The 24,728-nt window shown below is 45.0% G+C and overlaps 1 protein-coding gene across 6 annotated transcripts in view; it reads right to left on the bottom strand.

The window, feature by feature from the left end:
- The window catches only part of CEP63 (centrosomal protein 63), an 802,181-nt gene that overhangs the window by 113,854 nt on the left and 663,599 nt on the right, over window positions 1-24,728 (bottom strand). For all 6 annotated transcript variants that reach the window (XM_030217144.1, XM_030217149.1, XM_030217147.1 and 3 more), the window contains one exon: window positions 6,802-6,939. In XM_030217144.1, the coding sequence (XP_030073004.1) occupies window positions 6,802-6,939 (138 nt within the window). The remainder of the gene's footprint in view (window positions 1-6,801; window positions 6,940-24,728) is intronic.

Raw genomic sequence — 24,728 nt, 5'->3', positions numbered from 1 at the left:
TTCATCTGTAATTGGTTGGTTCAACTTATCCTTATCTCGTTGACTGAGAATTGGAAGTTCTAAATTATCTAAGTACTGGGATCCCGGCATGACCTGTTCCCTTGGCTGCGCATACAACTCACTATAGAATTTTGCAAAAGTCTCACAAATTTTATCAGCTGCTTGTTCTACCGTCCCCTGGGTCCCTATGATTTGCAGTACTTGTCTTTTATTCCCTCTCGGGTTAGCTAGACGTGCCAGAAGGCGCCCTGCTTTATTTCCAAAGTGATGTAGCTGGAATTTGTAGTATAAGTGGGATTTAGAGGCCCTTTGGTGTAGAAGCATATTCAGTGAGGCTTGGACTTCTAGGAGGAGGCTGCGGTGAATTTCTAGATGTGTCCTTCCATATGTCTGGCGTGCCTTACACACTAATTTACTTAGACGCAATATTTCTCTATTTCGCGTCCTTCTACCGTGGTGATAGTAACTGATTATTTCCCCTCTTACCACTGCTTTTGCCGCATCCCAAAATAGAACTGGGTCTCCTATATGTTGTTGATTCATGGTTTCATATTCCTCCCAGCGTTCTTTTAATTTAGCCCTGAAGATGTCATCTCCTGCTAGGTCTAAGGGAAATTGCCAAGAGCTCCCCTTGCGTTGGGTTATTCCTAGCTCCCAATCTAAGTATACCCAGGTGTAGTCAGAAATCGTGTAAGAGCCAATAGATACATCCTTTACCCTCTCAAGCATTTCTTCTGATAGGAGTATGTAGTCTATTCTAGCCTGGGATTCATGTGCCCATGTGTGATGTGTATAGTCCCGCTCATTGGGGTGTAACACTCTCCAAATGTCTATTAGATCTAATGTCTGCCCCATCCTTTTCAGGCCTTTGTTGGAAGCCACCGTGTCTCTCCTCCGTCCCTGTGAGCTATCTATTGAGGCATCCCACACCGTGTTGAAATCCCCGCCCACTAAGACTGTTCACCCCGGGTAAGAACTCAAGTGGTGTATCATCTGGTTATAAAATTGTCTGTCATATTGATTGGGAGCATATACAATTCAAATGAGTAGCTTCTGACCAGAAACTTCTATCTCCATCAATACATATCTACCTCCGGGGTCCACTACCAATGAGCGTACCGAGGCCGCCACTCCTTTACGGAGTAACACTGCCACTCCTAACATAGTAACATAGTAGATGACGGCAGAAAAAGACCTGCACAGTCCATCCAGTCTGTCCAACAAGATAAACTCATATGTTTATCCTTACCTTGATTTGTACCTGCCTTTTTCAGGGTATAGACCGTACAAGTCTGCCCAGCAGTATTTCCCGCCTCCCAACCACCAGTCCCGCCTCCCATCACCGGCTCTGGCACAGGCCGTATAAGTCTGCCCTCCTCTATCCTCACCTCCCAACCACCAACCCCTCTTCCCCCACCTGCTCCACCACCCAATTTCGGCTAAGCTGCTGAGGATCCAATCCTACTGCACAGGATTCCTTTATGCATATCCCACGCATGTTTGAATTCCGTTACCGTTTTCATCTCCACCACCTCCCACGGGAGGGCATCCAAGCGTCCACCACCCTCTCTGTGAAAAAATGCTTCCTGACATCTTTCCTGAGTCTGCCCCCCTTCAATCTCATTTCATGTCCTCTCGTTCTACCGCCTTCCCATCTCCGGAAAAGATTAGTTTGCGGATTAATACCTTTCAAATATTTGAACATCTGTATCATATCACCCCTGTTCCTCCTTTCCTCCAGGGTATACATGTTCAGGTCAGCAAGTCTCTCTTCATACGTCTTGGAACGCAAATCCCATACCATTCTTGTAGCTTTTCTTTGCACCGCTTCCATTTTTTTAACATCCTTCGCAAGGTACGGCCTCCAAAACTGAACACAATACTCCAGGTGGGGCCTCACCAACGACTTGTACAGGGGCATCAACACTTCCTTTCTTCTGCTGATCACACCTCTCTCTATATACAGCCTAGCAACCTTCTCGCTACGGCCACCGCCTTGTCACACTGTTTCGTCGCCTTCAGATCCTCGGATACTATCACCCCAAGATCCCTCTCCCCCTCAGTACCTATCAGACTCTCACCGCCTAACACATAAGTCTCTCGTGGGTTTCTACTCCCTAAATGCATCACTTTGCATTTCTTCGCATTGAATTTTAATTGCCAAACCTTAGACCATTCTTCTAGCTTCCTCAGATCCTGTTTCATGCTTTCCACTCCCTCCCGGGTGTCCACTCTGTTGCAAATCTTAGTATCATCCGCAAATAAGCAAACTTTACCTTCTAACCCTTCGGCAATGTCACTCACAAATATATTGAACAGAATCGGCCCCAGCACCGATCCCTGAGGCACTCCACTACTCACCTTTCCCTCCTCCGAGCGAACTCCATTCACCACCACCCTCTGGCGTCTGTCCGTCAACCAGTTCCAAATCCAGTTCACCACTTCGGGACCTATCTTTAGCCCATCGAGTTTATTTAAGAGCCTCCTGTGGGGTACCGTGTCAAAAGCTTTGCTAAAATCTAAGTAGATTACGTCTATAGCCCGTCGATGATTCAATTCTCCAGTTACCCAATCAAAGAATTCAATGAGATTCGTTTGGCACGATTTCCCTTTGGTAAAACCATGTTGTCTCAGATCTTGCAACTTATTGGCTTCCAAGAAATTCACTATCCTTTCCTTCAGCATCGTTTCCATTACTTTTCCAATAACCAAAGTGAGGCTTACCGGCCTGTAGTTTCCAGCTTCTTCCCTGTCACCACTTTTGTGAAGAGGGACCACCTCTGCCGTTTTCCAATCCCTCGGAACCACTCCCGTCTCCAAGGATTTATTAAACAAATCTTTAAGAGGACCCGCCAGAACCTCTCTGAGCTCCCTCAATATTCTGGGGTGGATCCCGTCCGGTCCCATGGCTTTGTCCACCTTTAGCTTTCCAAGTTGTTGATACACACTCTCTTCCGTGAACGGTGCTATATCCATTCCACTCCTCCTTTTTTCCCTTGTGCCCCAGCAGAGACGCATTCCCCCACCCACCAGGTTTTTAATTTTGCATGTTCCTCCGAACTGAGGTGTGTCTCTTGCAGTAGAGCTATGTCTATATGGTGTCTCTGCAAATGTTGTAAGATTTTTGTTCTCTTTATGGGTGAGTTGATGCCTCCCACATTCCATGTGACTAGCCTAACCATGGTCTATATGTAATCTATTCCTCTGTTGATGCTTTCTCAGATCAAGTATCTTCCTCGGGTGGACGTCCCAGCCTACGCCCCCCCCCCCCCAAGTGCATCCTATATGGGCATTTTGGTCCCTATTCATTACCCTAGTCTGTCCCCAATATAAAAATGTTACCTCCCTCTTCCCTACCCACCCCTCCCCTTCCAGCCCCCACCTACTTCCTGTTGGCACCATTGGTGCTCTACTTCCGTGTATCCAATCAAGGACCCCCTCAAGTTGCTGTAGTGTGTTTTCTCTCCCTTTACACATATTAAACAGCATTAACATCAACATTTAACGTAATGACCCAAAGCATGTAAACATCATTTAGAGCATTCCTGAGCAGTGCACGTTCTCTTTTCGCTTATACTAAACAACATTATCATCAACATTTAACTTAATTATCTAAAACATTTAAATATCATTTACTGTATTCCTGAGTACTGCGCATTATCTCCTCTGTGCTTCCGACCTCCATAACTAGACCTAAAGTACTTTTAGTGTGTTGATTCATGTCTTGGATGTACTCGGCCTTTCATGTTCTAGCTGATCCACAAACGCTTGAGCTGCATCCGCATTTTCGTAGAATTGTACAGTTCCATTGTGTTGTACTCGTAGCTTTGCCGGGTATAATAGGCTAAACCGTACTTGTAGGCTGTGGAGTCTTCCGCAGACCCGGGAAAATTGCTTGCTTTGAAGGGATACCTTAGTGGAATAATTCTGGAAACACATAATCTGTTGTCCTTCCATTTCTAGCTTCCCTCCATTCCTGAGAGCAGCTAGTATTTCCATCTTATGGTGATAGTGGAGCAGTCTGAGTATTACCACCCTTGGCCTGTCGTTGAGAGCTCTCCTGGGACCCAGCCTATGGGCTCGTTCTATCTTTACTGGGCCCGCGGTGCTTTGAGTCAACAATGTCTTAGAAAGCCAAAGTTCTAAAAAACCCCGCAGCTCAGCATCTTTTATCGACTCAGGTACTCCAACCAGTCTGAGGTTGTTCCTTCGAGAGCGGTTCTCCAAATCGTCCACTTTATCTTCCAGTGATGTCACTGCTTTCTTAAGGTGTTCAATGTCTGTTGTTGATTCTTGCGCCTTGGTTTCTACGTCGCCTAGCCTTTGCTGTACTTCCTGCAAATCTGCAGTGAAGTTTGTAAACGTCTGGTCCATTACATCTAGCTTATCAATTATTTGTTGCAGTTGATGACTCATAGCCTCTTCTACTGCAGTTTTCACCTCCACCACTATTTCCGAGGCCCATGCAGAGTTCTCTGACGGGGATGGGGGAGAACTCTTGTCAGCCATCTTGAGTCCCCCTCCCCTGGTTTTCTCCGCCTCCTTTTTTGGTCCTCGGTCCGCCATACCGATGTATTGAAGATGGCACTATTGTATTGGAGACCTGTTATTACTCCTGGTAGGTTAGAGTGCTGTTGCAGGTGGTAAACCCCTTCTGTCAGCTGTGATATCCTGTACTCTCAAGGCTGTGTTGAAAAAATTTTTTTTTTTTGCCCAGGTACTGAAGAAAAAGAGGGAGATATTTGTTTTTGAGCCTTTCTGAGGTGTGGCTTTCTGCTGGGCTCCTTCACTCTAAGGTTTATGCTGGCAGCTCGTTATTCTGTTTTGAGTCTTTCAACTGCCTCTCGATTGCAGGTCAGATCCCCTCACTTCCTAGTCTCGTTTTGCGCCCCTCCCCCTCTCGGGGTCTTGAAACTTGCCTGGGTATGTGCCACCACCGAGTCTCCAGAATCGACCCCCCGACCACAGGTACTGCTGAATGTTGTTCGTAGCCCTCAGCGTAGGCTCTTATTTCGCCTTTCTCCTGTTCTTCTCCTCCGGCGTTGGGGTCATGCGGTTTCCTGCGGGGGAAGGGCGGGCTGTCTCGGCGGTCTTTTTTCGCGGCTCTTGCTCGCTGGATTGTCGGGCTTTTTTTTATAAGGGTGCATGCCTCCCTTTTCCGGCGGACTCCCTGGCTGATTTTAATCGCGCTGCACGATGTTGGGAGCGCGCTATGCAGGGGTCCACGATCGGGGACTCATGGAGCTCACAGAGTTGCGGCCATCTTGGCTGGCAGCTCCACCGGAAGTCCTTATACATATTTATTAATGATTTTGTATTTATGTTTATTTATCGATCCACTTATTTATTGATTTGTTTTTATAGATGTACTTGACCATGTTTGGTCTTTGTTGCATGTGCCACAGACACTGGTTGGAATAAAGCTTTGTTTTCTTTCTTTGATCTAAATTTATTTTGAGGCAGCTTGGGCAAAGAAATCATATTAATTTGGTATTTAACTTTTCAGTCCTGTAAAGTGGAGGAATGCCATCTGGGTTTAATTTGCTCAAGAAGTCTAGCTTTTGCTAGACCAGAGGTTAGAAAGGTCAGAGAGAAGTAATTATTTACCACATCTGGATACCATTATAAGCAAGGCATATTGCAGGCAGTTTAAAGGATTAGGCTAATGCTGGTTAGAAGAAGATAGAGTAGATATAGATATTCTTGATGATTTAGATTTTGTCTTATAAGGAATTCTGATTTCTGCTTATTTTAGAATATGTTTTATTCTGTGTAATTAATAAGTTTTATTTCTATGTAGAATATCTTTTCAATTCAGTGTTACATCTTTGACTGACTTTTCAAGTGAAGCTTTGTCTGTAGTTTAAAAGGTCATCATCTGGTTTGAATTATCCACAGTCCTAGCGAGTTCTGTGTAGGAAGCTAATAGGTGAAAGAGGTCAGGGAAAGTCTTGATTAATTATAGCTAAATGAAGGGCTGGTTTTCTGAAAGTAATAACAAATCATGTATGTGTGCTATTAAGCAAGACTGGCCCCTTGGCCCTTGACCCCTTAATGAATGCCAGAGTCCAGTTAGCAGTTAGTATGAAGCTATGACTGGGAATATGAGAATTTAATAATAATAAAATGCAAGAGATAGGTGCCAAATTGTCTAGTGTGAGAGGCCCCACGTCATAGGTCAGTTTAGGAAATATCTCAAACCTATGTAACTGATATTTTTAAGTAATGTGTAAGTAATAATTAGTTCAAGGCAGGGTAATCAATCTATTCTTTACCATCTGGTGAGAAAGGGGGGCCAGAAGGGCTTAGGACCCTATATAACTGAGAGAAGAAGGAGCTGAGAAGAAGAGAAGGAGCTGAGACAGAAGCCATAAGACACAGAGAGCTGAGAAAGAGAAGAAGAGACCTAGTGCTGATGTCCTACTTTGTTTGCTGGCAAATAAAGAAGATTTCTCTTTCATTCTGGTGTGTGGTGTTTGACTCCTGAAGTACCACAGATTCTGCTAACAATAGTGGTAATTCCTGCAACAATTTGTCACATGCATTAATTTATTATTTGTTTTTATTTCTAGACTTTATACCCTGGATGCAGGCATTCCCTAAAACGTGGCTGCATCAGGTTTTGTCCAATAAACTTTTTCTACTGGTGTTCTTAGTACTTTTGGAACTTTTGTGCTTTTTCTGGTTCCTCCAGACCAGGTTACTGTTTTGATCACTGTCTGTGCTATTTAGTTTCTTTTTGGACCTTGACAGCCCAAAGCTGTGCCACACGAGAAGGAACATTCTGAAAGTATTCCCTACCTTCCTTCCAGATGTGACACTACTATCCATAGGCTCTGCTCACTTTTCTGGCTGATCTCCAGTTGACATAGGGCTCGCTCCATCTCTTCCTGGTCTTCTTTGGAAATCCACTTCTCTCGCAGACTAGCTTCCAAAGATCTGTGGAAGAAAAGATCATGGGACAGGTTAGGGTTCAGTATGACCTAGTTTACTCAGAAGGGACAGCTACAAATGAGTGGTACCAACTGCTAAAATAAAATAGCTTTCCTTAACAGGTGTTCTCTGAAGGAAGTAACTAATCACACAGCTGGGTCATGTCACCAGATATTTGGCTGAGTGAAAAAACATATGCAGCAGCAGCAGCAGCAGCAGTTACTGCTAGGGAGAAGCAGATGGGAGAATTCTCGACCCCTGTTGCAGACACTGCACTGGCACCCAATCCATAAGCACTACCTATTTAAATTGCTTGTTTTGATGTTTAAAATACTACACAGAAGCCAGCTTATCTAAAAGATAGACTAAGCTTTTATATATCTAGGCATAAGTTTGTTGCATAGGAATCTCCTTGAAATTCCAGGATTAGACAAATTTAGAAAAGTAGCCTGGCGATTTAATGTCTTTAGTTTTGTGGGCCTGAGAATTGGAACAAATGGTCTTCTCATTTGAGGGCAGAGAATAGTTTGATGTTATTCACAGGAAGTTAAAAATAATTCCTTTTCCATCTAATGGGTGATTATTGGTTAAATCAAGTATTTAAATTATCAGTAAGTGGTTTATTGTAAGAAGTTTTAACATAATACATTTTCTGTTTATGAAATGTATATGGTACTATGGGAACTGGAGATGGTAGGATCTTTTTGGGATTTGTTATATTTTCTCCTGTTATCCTATTCTGTCTTTTATTGTATTTCCTATTCTGTCTTTTTATTGTATTATGAAGTACAAATCAGTTTGCATGAACCTGTTTCATTAAGATGGTATACAAAACCTAATCAACAATTAAATAAAATAAGAGCTTTCTATTATACATCGTAAGTATGTTCCTGCCGTTTAATAGCCACACAGTTCTTTCCAATTCTGGGTAGCCAAGTTAAGAATGGGAAGAGATGAAATCCCAAAGGGAAGGTGGATGAATTTACATGAATTACAGCCCTCGGAGAATATCTATTACAAGCAAATATCTTTCCATTTTCTTAAAACAAGCAGTTCACCCATCATACAGATGAACTTCCCTAATTAAGGTGTTTTTTTTTCTTTTTTTAAAGTTTTTGAAAACAGAGAACATAAAATAGTTGTCCATGGGCAAAAAACAGTGAATAGGAAAGACCATGCAAGACTACAAAAAAGGGCTGCAAGAACTGAAAAATGAAGTTCCGGAGCTATTGTTAGTAATATTTAATTTATCCTTAAAATTGAGCATCGTACCAGAAGATTGGAGGGTGGCCAATGTAACGCCGATTTTTAAAAAAGGTTCCAGAGGAGATCTGGGAAATTATAGACAGGTGAGTCTGACGTTGGTGCCGGGCAAAATGGTAGAGACTATTATAAAGAACAAAATTACAGAGCATATTCAAAAGCATGGATTAATGAGACAAATCTTGCCTCACCAATCTATTACATTTCTTTGAAGGGGTGAACAAACATGTGCATAAAGGTGAGCTGGTTGATATTGTGTATCTGGATTTTCAGAAGGTGTTTGACAAAGTACCTTATGAAAGGCTGCAGAGAAAATTGGAAAGTCGTGGGAGGAGGTACTGTCCTATTGTGGATTAAAAACTGGTTAAAGATAGAAAACAAAGAGTAGGTTAAATGGTCAGTATTTCAACGGAGAAGGGTAGTTAGTGGGGTTCCCCAGGGGTCTGTGCTGGGACCGCTGCTTTTAAACATATTTATAAATGACGTAGAGATGGGAGTAACTAGTGAGGTAATTAAATTTGCTGACGACACGCAGTTATTCAAAGTTGTTAAATCATAAGAGGACTGTAAAAAATTACAAGAGGACCTTACGAGACTGGGCATCTAAATGGCAGATGACATTTGATGTGAGCAAGTGCGAAGTGATGAACCCAAATTATAGGTATGTCATGCAAGGTTCCACGTTAGGAGTCACCGACCAAGAAAGGGATCTAGGTGTCATCGTTGATGATATGTTGAAACCTTCTGCTTAGTGTGCTGCTGTGGCTAAGAAAGCAAATAGAATGTTAGATATTATTAGGAAAGGAATGGAAAACAAAAATGAGGCCATTTTAATGCTTTTGTGTCGCTCCATGGTGAGACCGAACCTTGAATATTGTGTTCAATTCTGGTCGCCACATCTCAAAAAAGATATACTGGAATTAGAAAAGGTGTAGAGAAGGGTGACAAAAATTATAAAGGGGATGGGACGACTTCCCTATTAGGAAAGGCTAAGTGGATAGGGCTCTTCAGCTTGGGAGAAAAGGCAACTGAGGGGAGATATGATAGAGGTCTATAAAATAATGAGTGGAGTTGAATGGGTAGACGTGAAGCATCTGTTTACGCTTTCCAAAAATACTAGGACTAGGGGGCATGCGATGAAGCTACAAAGTAGTAAATTTAAAAATGAATCAGAGAAAATTTCTCTTCAACTTGTAATTAAACTCTGGAATTCGTTGCCAGAGAATGTGGTAAAGGCGGTTAGCTTAACGGGGTTTTAAAAAGGTTTGGACGGCTTCCTAAAGGAAAAGTCCATAGACCATTACTAAAATGGACTTGGGGAAATTCCACTGCTTATTTCTGGGATAGGCAGCATAAAATGTTTTGTACGTTTTGGGATCTAGTCAGGCATTTGTGACCTGGATTGGCCACTGTTGGAAACAGGATGTAGGGCTTGATGGACCTTTGGTCTGTCCCAGTATGGCAATACTTATATAAGGCTGCAGAAAGATCTAGGGTTATGAGGAGAGAAATGTTACTTTTGTGAAGAGTGAGGATCGCCGATCAAAGAAATCAAAACAGATTCAGTACCGTGATAGTAACGAGAGCCAGTTTGGCGGGGGTGAAGAACCAAAGTGTCTTTGGAAAAAGAGTATAGATAAGAATACACAACCCTCTCAGTGTGCTTTCATAGAAAGCATAGATTTGACATTGGACGATAACTGATGTGGGTCACTGGGATCGAGATGAGAGTTCTTCAAGACTGGATGGATCCACAGAAGCTTAGCTGAAATTGGGTGGCGGGGGAAGAGGGTTGGTGGTTGAGAGGCTAGGATAGGGGAGGGGCAGACTTATACGAGGTCTGTGCCAGAGCCGGTGATGGGAGGCGGGACTGGTGGTTGGGAGGCGGGAAATACTGCTGGACAGACTTATACGGTCTGTGCCCTGAAAAAGACAGGTACAAATCAAGGTAAGGTATACACATATGAGTTTATCGTGGGCAGACTAGATGGACCGTGCAGGTCTTTTTCTGCCGTCATCTACTATGTTACTATGGATGGACCAGAGCATGTTTACAGCATGAAGGAACAGAACCAGATGGTAAACTATGATTAACCAAAGAGAGTACTAATGGGAAAGACCATGCTCAGGAATACTGTACTAACTAGGGGGAATAGTATCAAGGGGGCAGAAGGTGAACTTGGTGGGGTTATCTTAATTACATGAACATATATAGTTATAAATAAATATATATATAAACTATATATATATTTGGATGCTTTCCTATTTATGGTATTATGTTGTGAGTTAGTGCTAGGTTCATATTCTTTTATTGTTCTTTTCTTTTGATACATTAATGCATTGTTACTGTATCTATATAAACACATGTATGCAGTTGCTCTTAAAAACATGATATCCTATATATGTTTTTTAGACTTTGCAGAACTATCCTCATCCTTCTCGATCTATCGGCTGCTTTTGACACTGTTGACCACAGCCTACTCCTTGATACGCTGTCCTCACTTGGATTTCAAGGCTCTGTTCTTTCCTGGGTTTCTTCTTATCTCTCCCATCGTACTTTTAGTGTATACTCTGGTGGATCTTCCTCCACTTCTATCTCACTATCGGTAGGTATACCTCAGGGATCTGTCCTGGCACCTCTTCTTTTCTCCATTTATACTTCTTCCCTTGGTACTCTGATCTCATCCCACGGTTTTCAGTATCACCTTTACGCTGATGACTCCCAGATCTACCTCTCTACATCAGAAATTTCAGTAGGAATCCAGGCCAAAGTATCAGCTTGCCTGTCTAACATTGCTGCCTGGCTGTCTCACCGCCATCTGAAACTAAACATGACCACGAGCTTCTTATCTTTCCCCCTAAGCCAACCTCTCCTCTTCCCCCATTCTCTATCTCTGTGGATAAAACTCTCATCCTGTCTCATCAGCTCGTAACCTTGGGTCATCCTCGACTCCTCTCTCTCCTTCTCTGCACATATTCAACAGACTGCTAAAACCTGTTGTTTCTTTCTCTATAATATCACCAAATTTGTCCTTTCCTTTCTGAACACACTACCAGAAACCTTATCCACACTCTTATCACCTCTTGCTTAGACTATTACAACTTGCTTCTCACAGGTCTTCCACTAACCCATCTGTCTCCAATCTGTTCAAAATTCTGCTGCATGACTTATATAACGCCAGTGTCGCTATGCTCATATTAGCCCTCTCCTCAAGTCACTTCATGGCTCCATATCCATTTCCGTATACAGTTCAAACTCATCTTATTGACTTACAAGTGCATTAACTCTGCAGCTCCATAGTACCTCTCCACTCCTCCCCGGTAACTCCGTTCACTGGGTAAATATCTCTTATCTGCACCCTTCTCCTCCACTGCTAACCCCAGACTCCGTTCCTTTCATGCTGCTGCACCACATGCCTGGAATAGACTTCCTGAGCCTGTACGTCAAGCTCCATCTCTGGCTGTCTTCAGATCTAGGCTAAACGCCCACCTTTTTGATGTTGCTTTTAACTCCTAACCCTTACTCAGTCGTACAGCTCCCATTTTTATCATTCCCACCTTAGTAATTCTCTTATCCCTTATTTGTCCTGTTTGTCTGTCCTAGTTAGATTGTAAGCTCTTTCGATCAAGGACTGTCTCTTCATGTCCAGCGTACAGCTCTGCGTACATCTAGTAGCGCTATAGAAATGAGTAGTAATATTAACTGCTGACTCCTGAGGCAGGTGCTTGGGCGCAGAAAAACAAATCTGCATCCAGTCCACTGTATTTATGTATTTTAGACTTTTAAATAAAAATGTTTTTGTTACTACTACTACTACTTCTACTACTACTTAACATTTCTAGAGCGCTACTAGGGTTACGCAGCGCTGTACAATTTAACAAAGAGAGACAGTCCCTGCTCAAAGAGCTTACAATCTAATAGACAAGTGAACGGTCGGTCCGATAGGGGCAGTCAAATTGGGGCATTCTGGATTCACTGAACGGTAAGGGTTAGGTGCCGAACGCAGCATTGAAGAGGTGGGCTTTAAGCAAAGACTTGAAGACGGGCAGGGAGGGGGCTTGGCGTAAGGGTTCAGGAAGGTTGTTCCAAGCATAGGGTGAGGCGAGGCAGAATGAGCGGAGCCTGGAGTTGGCGGTGGTGGAGAAGGGTACTGAGAGGAGGGATTTATCCTGTGAACGGAGGTTATGGGCGGGAACGTAAGGGGAGATGAGGGTAGAGAGGTAGTGAGGGGCAGCAGACTGAATTAGATCAGTCCTCCCCCACTCACCCCCCTTTGTTTCCATTTTGTGTGCGTTGGGGGATCATCTTCTCCTTTCTTTTATTCATGGATTTGATATCCTGCCTTTCAGTGGTACAATCAAAGCATTTTCCATTTATTATTATATGCAGTTACTTTCTCTGCCCCTAGTGGGCTCACATTCTAAGTTTGTGTACTTGAGACAATGAAGGGTTAAGTGGCTTGTCCAGAGTGGGAATTGAGCCCAGTTCCCCAGGTTCTCAGTCCTCCACTTCCTGAGCTTTATCAGTAAATGTGGTGTAGAATTTAAAATCCAAGATTTCTAAATACTTATAAAATTATTAAAGTCTATGCCTAATAATTTATACAACTGAGAGGGTGGTGTGGTAGTAATGTTAGTTCATTTTAAAGGTAATAAATAGAAATAAATTAAAATATAGAAAAGAAAATAAGATGATATCTTTTTTATTGAACTAATACATACATACCATCCTACAATCAAATTGCAAATTGACTACTCCCCAGAAAAAGTCAACTTTCTAGACACCACAGTTTCCATCAGCAATGGCTATATACAAAAATTGATATACATGAACTCTACGGATGGATGCAGCTATCTCCACAACTCCAGTTTCCACCCTTCACATAAAAAAAAAAAATGCAATATACACAGCCAAGCCACACGATACCATCTGTTCTGACCCAAGAGACAGATAAACACCTCAAAATCCTGACCGATTCCTTCAAACAAAAAGGCTACAACCCCAAAACAATCTGCAAGAATATTGCTTCTTCTCTTAAAATACCTAGAGAAAACTGCAGTACAAAGAGAAGAAAACCACTGAGGGAAATCCCCCTCATAGTGACATACAATCCAGAGCTAGAAAAATTGAGAAAAATCATAAAAGATCTATAGCCATTACTCCAGAAGGATGAATTACTGAAAGAGATATTCCCAACCCCACCAGTGCTGGCCTTCCGACAGTCATCTAATTTGAAAGAGAAATTAGTGAAAAGCAAACTCTCAATGCAAGCTCAAAAAGAAGAGAACGACACATGTCCCTGCAATATACCTAGCTGCAAACTGTGCCAACACATCTCACAGGATCCTACAATCACTCACATGGAAAAAAACATTCAGCATAAGGGGATCCTTCACATGCTCATCCTCAAATGTGGTATACATCATTCAATGCAAAAAGTGTGAAGAAAGGTGCTATACTGGAGACACAAGCCAGATGCTAAAGACGTGGCTCAATTTAGATAGACACAATGTTAAACATTCCAATGCCAATCAGGATGCCACTTCTGTGGGACAGCACTTTACAAAACTAGAACACTGCATCAATGATCTTATGGTAAGAATAATGAAAGGATATTTTAAGACAATCCGGGAATGTAAGACCTTTGAAGTAAAAATGATGAAATATTTTGACACCCACCAGCTGGGCTTTCTATCCCACTATAAACCATAAAATTCTACTGCTTTGCCACTCTCTTATCACCCATCCAGCACTCCCTGTCTCTCATTTACCCAGCTCTCCCCGTTTCTCACCTAACCTACTCCATCCCCTCTTCCCATGAGACTGTCATTGGAATCCATTTGTGTTTCACTTATATATTCTGATATTTGTCAACATATCCTTATTCCAATCTAAAGAAGGGTTACCTTCGAAAGCTAATCAAAAATATATTTAGTCTAATAAAAAAGATACCATCTTATTTTTTTCTCTGTTTTGATTTATTACCTTTAAAACAGAGAGGCAATGCCCAAAGTGGCTGTGACTATTCTTTATTTATATTTGCTATACCACTACAATTGACAAACAGAACAGAGCAGTGTACAGACTACAATAACAGCTTGGAAAAGAAATACAATTTTGTGAATAGGAAAGGCAAGTTATTCAAACCAAAAGATAGGGGGTGGGTGGGATGAAGGGGCAAGGAAAGAAGGAAGGGAGGGGCAAGGAGAGGGAGGATATGGTCATGAACTCTAAATTACACGAGTGCACAGAAGACTTGCTGGAAAAGCCATGTTTTAATGGCAGATTTAGAATGAGACATAAATACATAAGTACACAAGTAGTTTCCAACCCCTCCACCTACCGCAGTCTCACTGCTTCTCATCCTTTGAAGCCCATTCCATCCAGCTATTCTACCCGCTACCACTCAGAGTGGCAGTCATTTACCCTGATAAATCCTTCCCTTCCTTCCTCACCGACTTTGATGCTTGGCTCTCTGTCTTTCTTGACCCTTCATCTCCGTCCCTCATTCTCGGAGACTTTAACGTACACGCTGATGACCTATCCGACCCCCCACGCTTCTAAGTTCCTCACCCTAACATCCTCCTTCAACCTCCAGCTGTGCTCCACCATCCCTACTCACCGTGACGGCCATTGTCTTGACCTCGTCCTCTCCTCCTCCGGCTCACCCTCCAATTTCCACGCCTCAGCTCTTCCTCTCTCTGATCATCACCTGATCACATTCACACTTCTTCACCCCCCCCCTCCACCCCGTCCAACTTTAACCACCACCTCCAGGAACCTCCAGGCTATTGACCCCTCCACCTTATCATCTACTATCTCTAATCTCCTCCCCTCCATCACGTCCTCCGAAACTGTTGACAAAGCGGTCTCCGCTTACAATACCGCTCTCTCCTCTGCTTTGGACACCCTCGCACCATCCATCTCCCGTCCCACAAAGCGCACCAATCCCCAGCCCTGGCTGACTCCTTGCATCCGTTACCTTCGCTCCTGCACCCGATCCGCTGAGCGCCTCTGGAGGAAATCTCGTACCCTTTCAGACTTCCTCCACTACAAATTCATGCTATCCTTCTTCCACTCCTCCCTATTCCGTGCAAAACAGGACTATTACACCCAATTGACCAATTCTCTCAGCTCCAACCCTCGTCGTCTCTTCACCACCCTTAACTCCCTCCTAAAAGTGCCCCCCGCTCCTACTCCCCCTTCTCTCTCTCCTCAATCACTGGCCGACTAGTTCCGCGACAAAGTGCAAAAGATCAACCTTGAGTTCACGACCAAGCCACCACCTCCTCTTCACCCTTTAACCCTCTCCCTCAACCAACCTACCCAGGCCTCTTTCTCCTCCTTTCCTGAGATCACCGAGGATGAAACTTCCCGCCTTCTTTCCTCCTCGAAATGCAGCACCTGTTCCTCTGATCCCATCCCCACCAACCTACTCAACACCATCTCCCATACTGTCACCCCCTCCATCTGTCGTATCCTTAACCTCTCTCTCTCCTCTGCAACTGTCCCTGACACCTTCAAGCACGCTGTTGTCACACCTCTCCTCAAAAAACCTTCACTTGACCCTACCTGCCCCTCCAACTACCGCCCCATCTCTCTTTTACCCTTCCTCTCCAAAATACTTGAGCGTGCCGTTCACAGCCGCTGCCTTGATTTTCTCTCCTCTCATGCCATCCTCGATCCACTTCAATCCGGTTTTCGCCCTCTGCACTCGACAGAAACGGCACTCTCTAAAGTTTGCAATGACCTGCTCCTGGCCAAATCCAGAGGTCACTACTCCATCCTCATCCTCCTCGATCTTTCCGCCGCTTTTGACACTGTCAATCATGATTTACTTCTTGCCACGCTGTCCTCTTTTGGGTTCCAAGGCTCTGTCCGCTCCTGGTTCTCCTCTTATCTCTCCCACCGCACCTTCAGGGTACACTCTCATGGATCTTCCTCCACTCCCATCCCACTATCTGTTGGAGTTCCCCAGGGATCTGTCCTTGGACCCCTTCTTTTCTCAATCTACACCTCCTCCCTGGGCTCGCTGATCTCGTCTCATGGTTTTCAGTATCATCTTTATGCTGATGACACCCAGCTATACCTCTCCACACCTGACATCACCGCGGAGACCCAGGCAAAGGTATCGGCCTGTTTATCCGACATTGCGGCATGGATGTCCAACCGTCACCTTAAACTGAACATGTCCAAGACCGAGCTCCTTGTCTTTCCTCCTAAACCCACTTCTCCTCTTCCTCCACTCTCTATCTCGTCCCATCTGCCCACAACCTCGGAGTCATCTTCGACTCCTCCCTCTCCTTCTCTGCGTATATCCAACAGACTGCCAAGACCTGTCGCTTCTTCCTCTTCAACATCAGCAAAATTCGCCCTTTCCTCTCTGAGCACACCACCAGAACTCTCGTCCACGCTCTCATTACCTCTCGCCTTGATTACTGCAACTTACTCCTCACCAGCCTCCCACTCAGTCATCTATCCCCCCTTCAATCCGTTCAGAACGCTGCCGCACGTCTTATATTCCGCCAGAACCGATATACTCATATCACCCCTCTCCTCAAATCACTTCATTGGCTTCCGATCAGATATCGCATACAATTCAAGCGCCTCCTCCTTACCTACAAATGCACTCAGTCTACGGCTCCTCACTACCTCTCCACCCTCATCTCCCCCTATGTTCCCGCCCGTAACCTCCGCTCACAGGACAAAGCCCTTCTCTCAGTACCCTTCTCCACCACTGCCAACTCCAGGCTCCGCTCATTCTGCCTTGCCTCACCCTATGCCTGGAACAATCTTCCTTTACCCATACGCCATGCCCCCTCTCTACCCATCTTCAAATCTCTGCTTAAAACTCACCTCTTCAATGCTGCCTTCGGCACCTAACCGCTTGAGAAATATAGAATGCCCCAATCTATCCACCCTATCAGATTAACTGTTCACTTGTCCTCTAGATTGTACACTTGTCTTTAGATTGTTCTCTTGTCTTTTAGATTGCAAGCTCTTTGAGCAGGGACTGTCCTTCTATGTTTAAATTGTACAGCGCTGCGTAACCCTAGTAGCGCTTTAGAAATGTTAGTAGTTAGTTAGTTAGTTACATAAGTGTTGCTATACTGGGACAGACCAAAGGTCCATCAAGCCTAGCATCCTATTTCCAACAGAGGCCAATTCAGGTTACAAGTACCTGACAAGATTCTCATACAGTACATTTTATGCTGCCTATCCTAGAAATAAGCAGTGGATTTTCCCAAGTCCATCTTAATAATGGCTTATGGACTTTTCTTTTAGGAAGCTATCCACAACTTTTTAAAAATCCGCTAAGCTAACTACTTTTACCACATTCTCTGGCAATGAATTCCAGAGTTTAATTACACGTTGAGTGAAATATTTTCTCTGATTTGTTCTAAATTTACTACTTTGTAGCTTCATTGTGTGCCCTCTAGTCCTAGTATTTTTGGAAAGAGTAAACAAGTGATTCATATCTACCCATTCTACTCAAGTCATTATTTTATAGACCTCTATCATATCTCCCCTCAGGTGTCTTTTCTTCAAGCTCAAGAGTCCTAGCCGCTTTAGCCTTTCCTCATAGGGAAGTCCTCCCACCAGAAATGATACAGTTTGATCAAACAATTTCTGTTGATTCAACACTCAATTTCCACTAGAATATAGCTTTCCTTTAGTAAATCTAATTAGTCCCAATAATTATAGCAGTTTCATCAATGTAAAATGCAAATTTATAATCAGTTCGGAGACTGCATGTTTTCAAGCCATGTGATTCTTGTATTTTTGACTCCTACTGCATTCCACATTAACCAGTCTATGGCTAAGCCAGGGGCGTATCTGTATGGGGCCACAGGAGCCTAGGCCCCCGCAGATTTCACCCTGGCCCCCCTCCCGCCGTGCGTACAACGTGCTGCGACGTCAGACTCCGAACTGGATTCAAATCAATCAACAGCATTACTTACAGCATGGCCACGGAGGAGTCGGACGAAGAAGAAATAATAAGACTTCGGGTCAGCTGGCGGGGGTTGGGGTCCCCCACCAGTGGAAGAAATATTTTTAAAGGCAGGAGGAAGCAGACCTCGGCTGGCAGGGGTTGGGGCCCCCCGCCAGCAAAGGTAAGCAGCAGGGGAGGGTTGACAGCGGGAGGGGGGGTGGAGAGAGTTGGTGGTGGTGGTGGCGGCGGCAGGGGGGGGCTAAAATGTGCCCCCTCCCTCTGGCTCTGGCCCCCCCTACCGCCGGACTCCAGATACACCCCTGGGCTAAGCTAACAATGGTCAAATAATAAAGAGGATGAAAAAGTTGAATATAACACAAACAAATACTATTCGTGAAGTATAAAAAATCTTAAAGGGAAAAGACTCAGGGCCAGATGCACTAAACAATCGTTAGAGCCCTTCCCTTACTGATTCCCTTAGCGAAACTGTAAGGGACGGGCATGCATTAAGGAAAGGGAATGCAAATGAGCTGCTCGTTGTAGCTCACTTGCATTCTCTATTCCATCGTTAAACAGTCGGCCAATCGGCCGGACGAGCATACGCAGAGCAGCCAAGTGTTATGCTGGCTGCTCTGCACATGCCAAATACGCCTCCCTGTGCCGCCCAAAGACGCTGCGCTGCTCACCCCCTCCGATGCGGCTCGATCCAGAGGACAGTGCAGTTGAGGACACCCATCCAAAAAAACCGTCCATTTTGGTTGTCATTCCCCCACTGCAATAATAAAAACATCTTTTTTGGCAGTGCTTCACTCAGCTGAGACCTGGAAGTCCCTGAGCTAATCACAACGCGTTTAGCTTGGCTAAACGCGTTGTGATTAGCTCAGGGACTTCCAGGTCTCAGCTGTGTGAAGCACTGCCAAAAAAAGATGTTTTTATTATTGCAGGGGTGAATGACAGCCAAAATGGATGTTTTTTTTGGATGGGCGTCCATTTTGGCTCAGGGACTTCCAGGTCTCAGCTGAGTGAAGCACTGCCAAAAAGGACGTTTTTATTATTGCAGGGGGGGGGGGGGGGGGGGGATGTGGGCCAAAATGGACGCCCATCCAAAAAAAACGTCCATTTTGGCTGACATTCCCCCCTACAATAACAAAACGTCTTTTTTGGCAGTGCTTCACTCAGCTGAGACCTGGAAGTCCCTGAGCTAATCACAACGCGTTTAGCCAAGCTAAACGCGCTGTGATTGGCTAAGAGACTTCCAGGTCTCTCAGCTGAGTGAAGCACTGCCAAAAAGGACGTTTTTATTATTGCAGGGGGGGGGGGGGGGCCAAAATGGACGCCCATCCAAAAAAAACGTCCATTTTGGCTGACATTCCCCCCTACAATAACAAAAACGTCTTTTTTGGCAGTGCTTCACTCAGCTGAGACCTGGAAGTCCCTGAGCTAATCACAACGCGTTTAGCCAAGCTAAACGCGCTGTGATTGGCTAAGAGACTTCCAGGTCTCTCAGCTGAGTGAAGCACTGCCAAAAAAAACGTTTTTATTATTGGGGGGGGGGGGGGGAGGGTGATGCGCAGGGAAACCTCTTCTTCTTCAGGGTTCAGCAGCAGGGTTAAAGACTGCAGGAGGGGGAGGGGGGATGACGTTTTTTTTTTAAGCGGAGCGTTTTTTTGTTCCCCAATTTTTTTTTGTTACTTTGGGCCCAGTTTTATCCCGCGCAGCCCCAACGAGAGGTACAGACCTCTCATTAGATTTTCCAGCATTAAGGCAATCGGAAAAGGTTAGTGCATCTCATTACAATAGGGTTTCTACACTATTTGCTCATCTGCATTCTGTTTTCGTTAGCTGCGACCGTTGTTGGAAAAAAGTCTTTAGTGCATGCCAGGGTTTACTACTTGCTCGTTAAGGGCTTGTTAAGTTTAGTGCATCTGGCCCTCAGTACCCTCACCTCCACCCATTGCACAAGCTAATGGGGTGAAAAGGACTTTACCAGGGTAACCTCTCATCACAGGCATAAAAGATCCTTTCATAGTTCAACAGTTTTTATTGAAGACAATGTAAAAGAAACTCAATCAACAATGTGAATATATAGAAGGCAAATATCAAAACGCTCAGCATAAGACAAAAGGATACAGTCCATCATCAAAGTTCTAACAATGTTATCCCCACCCCACCCCTACCCTCCAGTATAGTAGAGAATACAGGTATGGGTGGCCAGTGCAAAGTACAACCACAGCGAACAGGACCAAGTACAGGCACCCATTTCCACAACACGCCGCCCCTCAAGTCCAAAAGAAGACAACCAAATGACTCTCCAACCCTAGAAGAACTCCGTGGAAAACTCCTAGAGGGCCTGTGCTCTTATGGCCCCCCAAGAATCCAAATTCAAAGAAGGAGAAAACAAGAAACATCTCATCCACTGCAAGGTCCCAGCTCCAAATCATTAAAATGAATTAAGTATGTCACTCCGAGCACTCGGTGACAGAGTTTGGATATAAGGTTCCTATACAGATAAGAATAGTTTTTAACGTGGTTTTGGAAGTGACGTCACGCAGAGTGATGGTAGCCTGAAAAACAGGCTTCGTCAGGGCGAGGTGTTAAAAGTGCTTAAAATTCCTTCCTTTTGTGTCCCGGTGGGGCAAATTGGGAGAATAACAGTTGGCAAGATGCCCCCGAAGAAAGGTTTACAGAGATATAAATTCTCCGTGACTGCCGGAGGGAAAGTGGCGGCAAAGACGGCGGGGTTTTTGCGGGGCTCTGAAAAAGTGGTGGCGCCGTTGGCTGGGAGGATGAAGAGCAAGCTGGAGCGGTAAATGCAGAGGTGAGCTTGGTCGGCAATGAAGACGCTCCGAGGGTGCTGTTTGGGGAATTGGAGAAGCATGATCTGGGTAGCTGTGATGGACAATCAAGGAAGCTATCAACGTCGAAGGAAGCGCCGTGAGCCTCAGAGGGGGAGCTGGAGGCGGGTGTGATCAGAGGGCTGGTGCACTCAGCGGAGGAGATTAGGGGCCAAGAGGAGCGAAGGAGCTCGGAACGCCACGTGTCTAAGATGGCGGCACGAGAGGCAGTAGAAGATCTGGAGGAGGAAACAGCTGGGAGCGAGTTCCCTGCGGTGCTTGAGGTCAGTGAGCAGAGGGAGAAGAGGGGCTCTAAAGGCTGTTTAAACAAGGCTGTGGGATCAGTGAAGTTGGTGAGGACTGGTCAACTGGAGGAGAGAGAACTGGAGTTGGAGGTATCGGAGCATAGAGCTGTTAAAGCATGGTTCCAGGATTTGAAGGATGATTTTGCAGGAGTTCGGAGGGACATTCATATGGCATTGAGAAACATCTATGTAGAATTGAGACTTGGGATCTCGGGTTGGTGAGGTGGAGGAGGAGGTAGAGACTCTCAAGAACGAAGTAGGTTCGGTGAGGCAAGCGCTCACAGAGGGACAGGATGATCTTCAAAGTGTTAAGGAGCAGTTGGAAGACCTGGAAAACAGGTCCCGAAGGAATACCTTGCACTTTAAGGGGATACCTGAGTCGGATCTTTTTGTTAATTGTCCGGCTGTGATCCAGGAACTGTGTGAGTTTATTTTGAACCCAGACAGGAGGAGTGAAAGGCTGGACTTGCAATTCAGAGAGCCCATAGAGCAGCAGGACCACAGCGTGACTTTGTTCCGAGAGATGTGGTGGTCTGCTTTGCAGACTTTCCCACCAAGGAGAAGATTTTGGCTAAGGCAAGACAGCAAGGAGAAATTAAGTTGAAGAATTGCAGGATTGGGGTGTTTCAAGATTTGGCTTGGAGTACATTACAGAAGCGCAGATGTTTTAGGGAAGCTACTGTCTTTATGAGAGCTAAGGGGATCCCTTTGCCATGTGGCTTACTGTGGAAGGCAAATCACGTAAGATCAAGACCCTGGAAGAGGCATGGTCTGCTCTGAAGGCCTTGGGATGTAAAGGAGTTCCGGATCAGTCGGTGTCAGATGAGAAGGTTAAGGACCATGGAGTGGTCACGAAATGGCAGAAGGTGGTGGTGCGAGAGAAGAAAACTGCGAAGCCCATTTCATGAAGTGCAGGGAAGTGGAGATGAGTTGCAAGAAAAAGAGGACTGGGGTAGTATAAATGGACTGGTTAGGAGGGTTTTTGGGAGGGGGGGTTAAAGTGGGGGGAGTAGTTTGAGGGGGACAAATGTGGGAAGGGGGGAGTGGGGAGGGTAAGGGACACGGAGGGATTGAATTCTCAGTGAGGGTAGTTTTAGGCCCTGGGTCTGCGTGTTATTTCCTTGATATTGGCGGTTCTGCGGGTTGGCGGGTCTGACATTAGTGAGGGGAGGGGAGTGGGGAGGGTAGTGTGGGGTTAGGACAGGAGAAACAGGGGCTGGGGGTGGCAAGGGGGGGAAAGTGGGGTTGGGTGAGGTGGGGAGGAGCATCTGTGGTAGTAGGTACATGGAATGTACATGGGAAACGCACTAGAGTGTTTAAAGAATTAGCGAGATTGAATTGGGAGGTTACATTCCTACAAGAAACCCACCTGAGACCAAGAGATACTCATATGCTACGTCATAGACAGTATCAAGAGGTGGTGACTCATCAGGGTGTGGGGGGGAAGATGGTGGGGGGTATAGCTATCTTACTTAGGCAGAATTGTGGGTTTGTAACTAGACAAGTGTTTAGGGACAAAGAAGGGAGGTGTGTGGTTCTTAGATGCTGGTTGGAGGGCAAAGAGATAACGCTGATTAATATTTATGCACCAAATGGGAACCAGAGGGGTTTTTTTTCAAAAGCTAAAGGAGGAATTGCTGGGATTTGTGGGAGGTCATATAGTGGTGGTGGGGATTTTAATTTGGGCCCTGATGCTAGGTTGGACCACTCCAAAGGGGGAGGTTCTCATAGTGGACAGGGGAGGAAAGCCTTGCTGCAACTTATGAAAGGGTTAGAGGTAGTGGATTGCTGAAGACTGTTACATGGAGTTCAGAGAGATTATACTTTTTATTCTCATGCAGCACAGTCCTATTCTAGGCTGGATGGGATATGGATCCATCACAATGCATGGCATATAGTGAAGGGGGCGGAAATAGAAATGATTAGTGTCTTGGATCATGCACCAACCTGGGTTAAATTGCAAGGTATGGAATTGGAGGGCCATAGGGGGATTTGGAGATTGAATGAGACTTTGTTGGGTGAAGAGGATATCAGGGAGGATGTTAGACAGGCTATTCAGGAATTTAGGGGTTTTAATGATAACGGGGAAGGGTCGGATGGTATTCTCTGGGATGCTTTGAAGGTGGTGGTGCGGGGGGTTTTGATAAAATGGGGAGCCCGGAGGAAGCGAGAGAGGGGAAAAATGTGCATTGGACCTACGGAAGAGGTTGCTCTATTTGGAGCAGTTGCATAAGAGGAGTCCTGGTGCACGAGTTTGGAAAGAATTAAGGGAGGTAAGGGGAGAGTTGATGCAAATGCAGATGGAGGAGGTGGAGTTCATGCGTTATAAATTGAAACAACAATTTTTTGAATTTGCAAATAAATCTGGCAGAATGTTGGCCAGATACCTGACGGCCAGAAAGGGACGCTCTAATATCAAAAAACTTCAAGGGGAAGGGGGGGGGGGGGTTGGAAATATACGGATAGGGAGATAGGGGAATGTTTTTTGAAATATTACAGAAATTTGTATAGGTCAGAAGGGGGGGTTAGGCAGGGGGGTTGGGCCCAGTATCTGGATGGGATTCCCCTACAGCAGTTGGATGACGAGAAGGCTAGAATTGGAGAGCCTATTAGAATGGGGGAGAAACAGGGGGTGATTAAGAGGTTGCCAAATGGGAAGGCTCCAGGATTAAACGGATATTCAGGGAAATTTTATAAATGTTACGTAGATGAAGTGAGTGACTTACTGGTGAGGGTGGGGAATGGAGTTGGGGGTGGTGGTTATCCCTAAGCCAGGGAAAGATCCAGGAAGCTGCGGCTCTTATAGGCCTATTTTGTTATTGAATATGGATGTGAAGATTGTGGCGAAGGTGCTGGCTAATAGGCTGGCTAGAGTGTTGCCCAGGCTAGTGAATGTAGATCAGGAGGGATTTATTCCCAGAAGGCAGCTTGGTGATAATATTAGGCGTACTTTGAATTTGATATGGGAAGCGCAGAGGGGAGGTAGGGGGACGATTTTGTTGGCCATTGATGCGGAAAAGGCCTTTGATAGGGTTAGTTGGGAGGTTTTTGTGGGCAGTGTTGGAGCGAATGGGCTTGGGGGGGGGGGGCAATTTTTGTAAGTGGCTGGCAGCCCTATATGATAATCCAAGGGTTTGTCTTCTAATAAATGGGGGATATACAATTTTTTTTCCTTTGGAGAGGGGGACCAGACAAGGATGCCCGCTTTCTCCTCTCTTGTTTGCGATGTATATAGAGCCTTTGCCGGAAGTTATACGCCAACATCCAGACTTGAAAGGAATTAGGGTTGGGGGGAGGGAACATAGAATAACATTATTTGCTGATGATGTTTTAATGTATGTGGTTGATCCAGAAAAAACGCTGCCAAGGATATTGGATATTTTGGACGAGTTTGAGGCTTGTGCGGGGTTCAAGGTCAACATGGATAAAAGTGAAATATTGGATATATCGTTACCCCC

This window comes from Microcaecilia unicolor, chromosome 10 (genome assembly GCF_901765095.1).
Source record: "Microcaecilia unicolor chromosome 10, aMicUni1.1, whole genome shotgun sequence".
In the NCBI taxonomy this organism is placed as follows: Eukaryota; Metazoa; Chordata; class Amphibia; order Gymnophiona; family Siphonopidae; genus Microcaecilia; species Microcaecilia unicolor.
The sequence above is the reverse complement of the archived record's forward strand: the minus strand, read 5'-3'. Positions and strand labels throughout refer to the sequence as shown.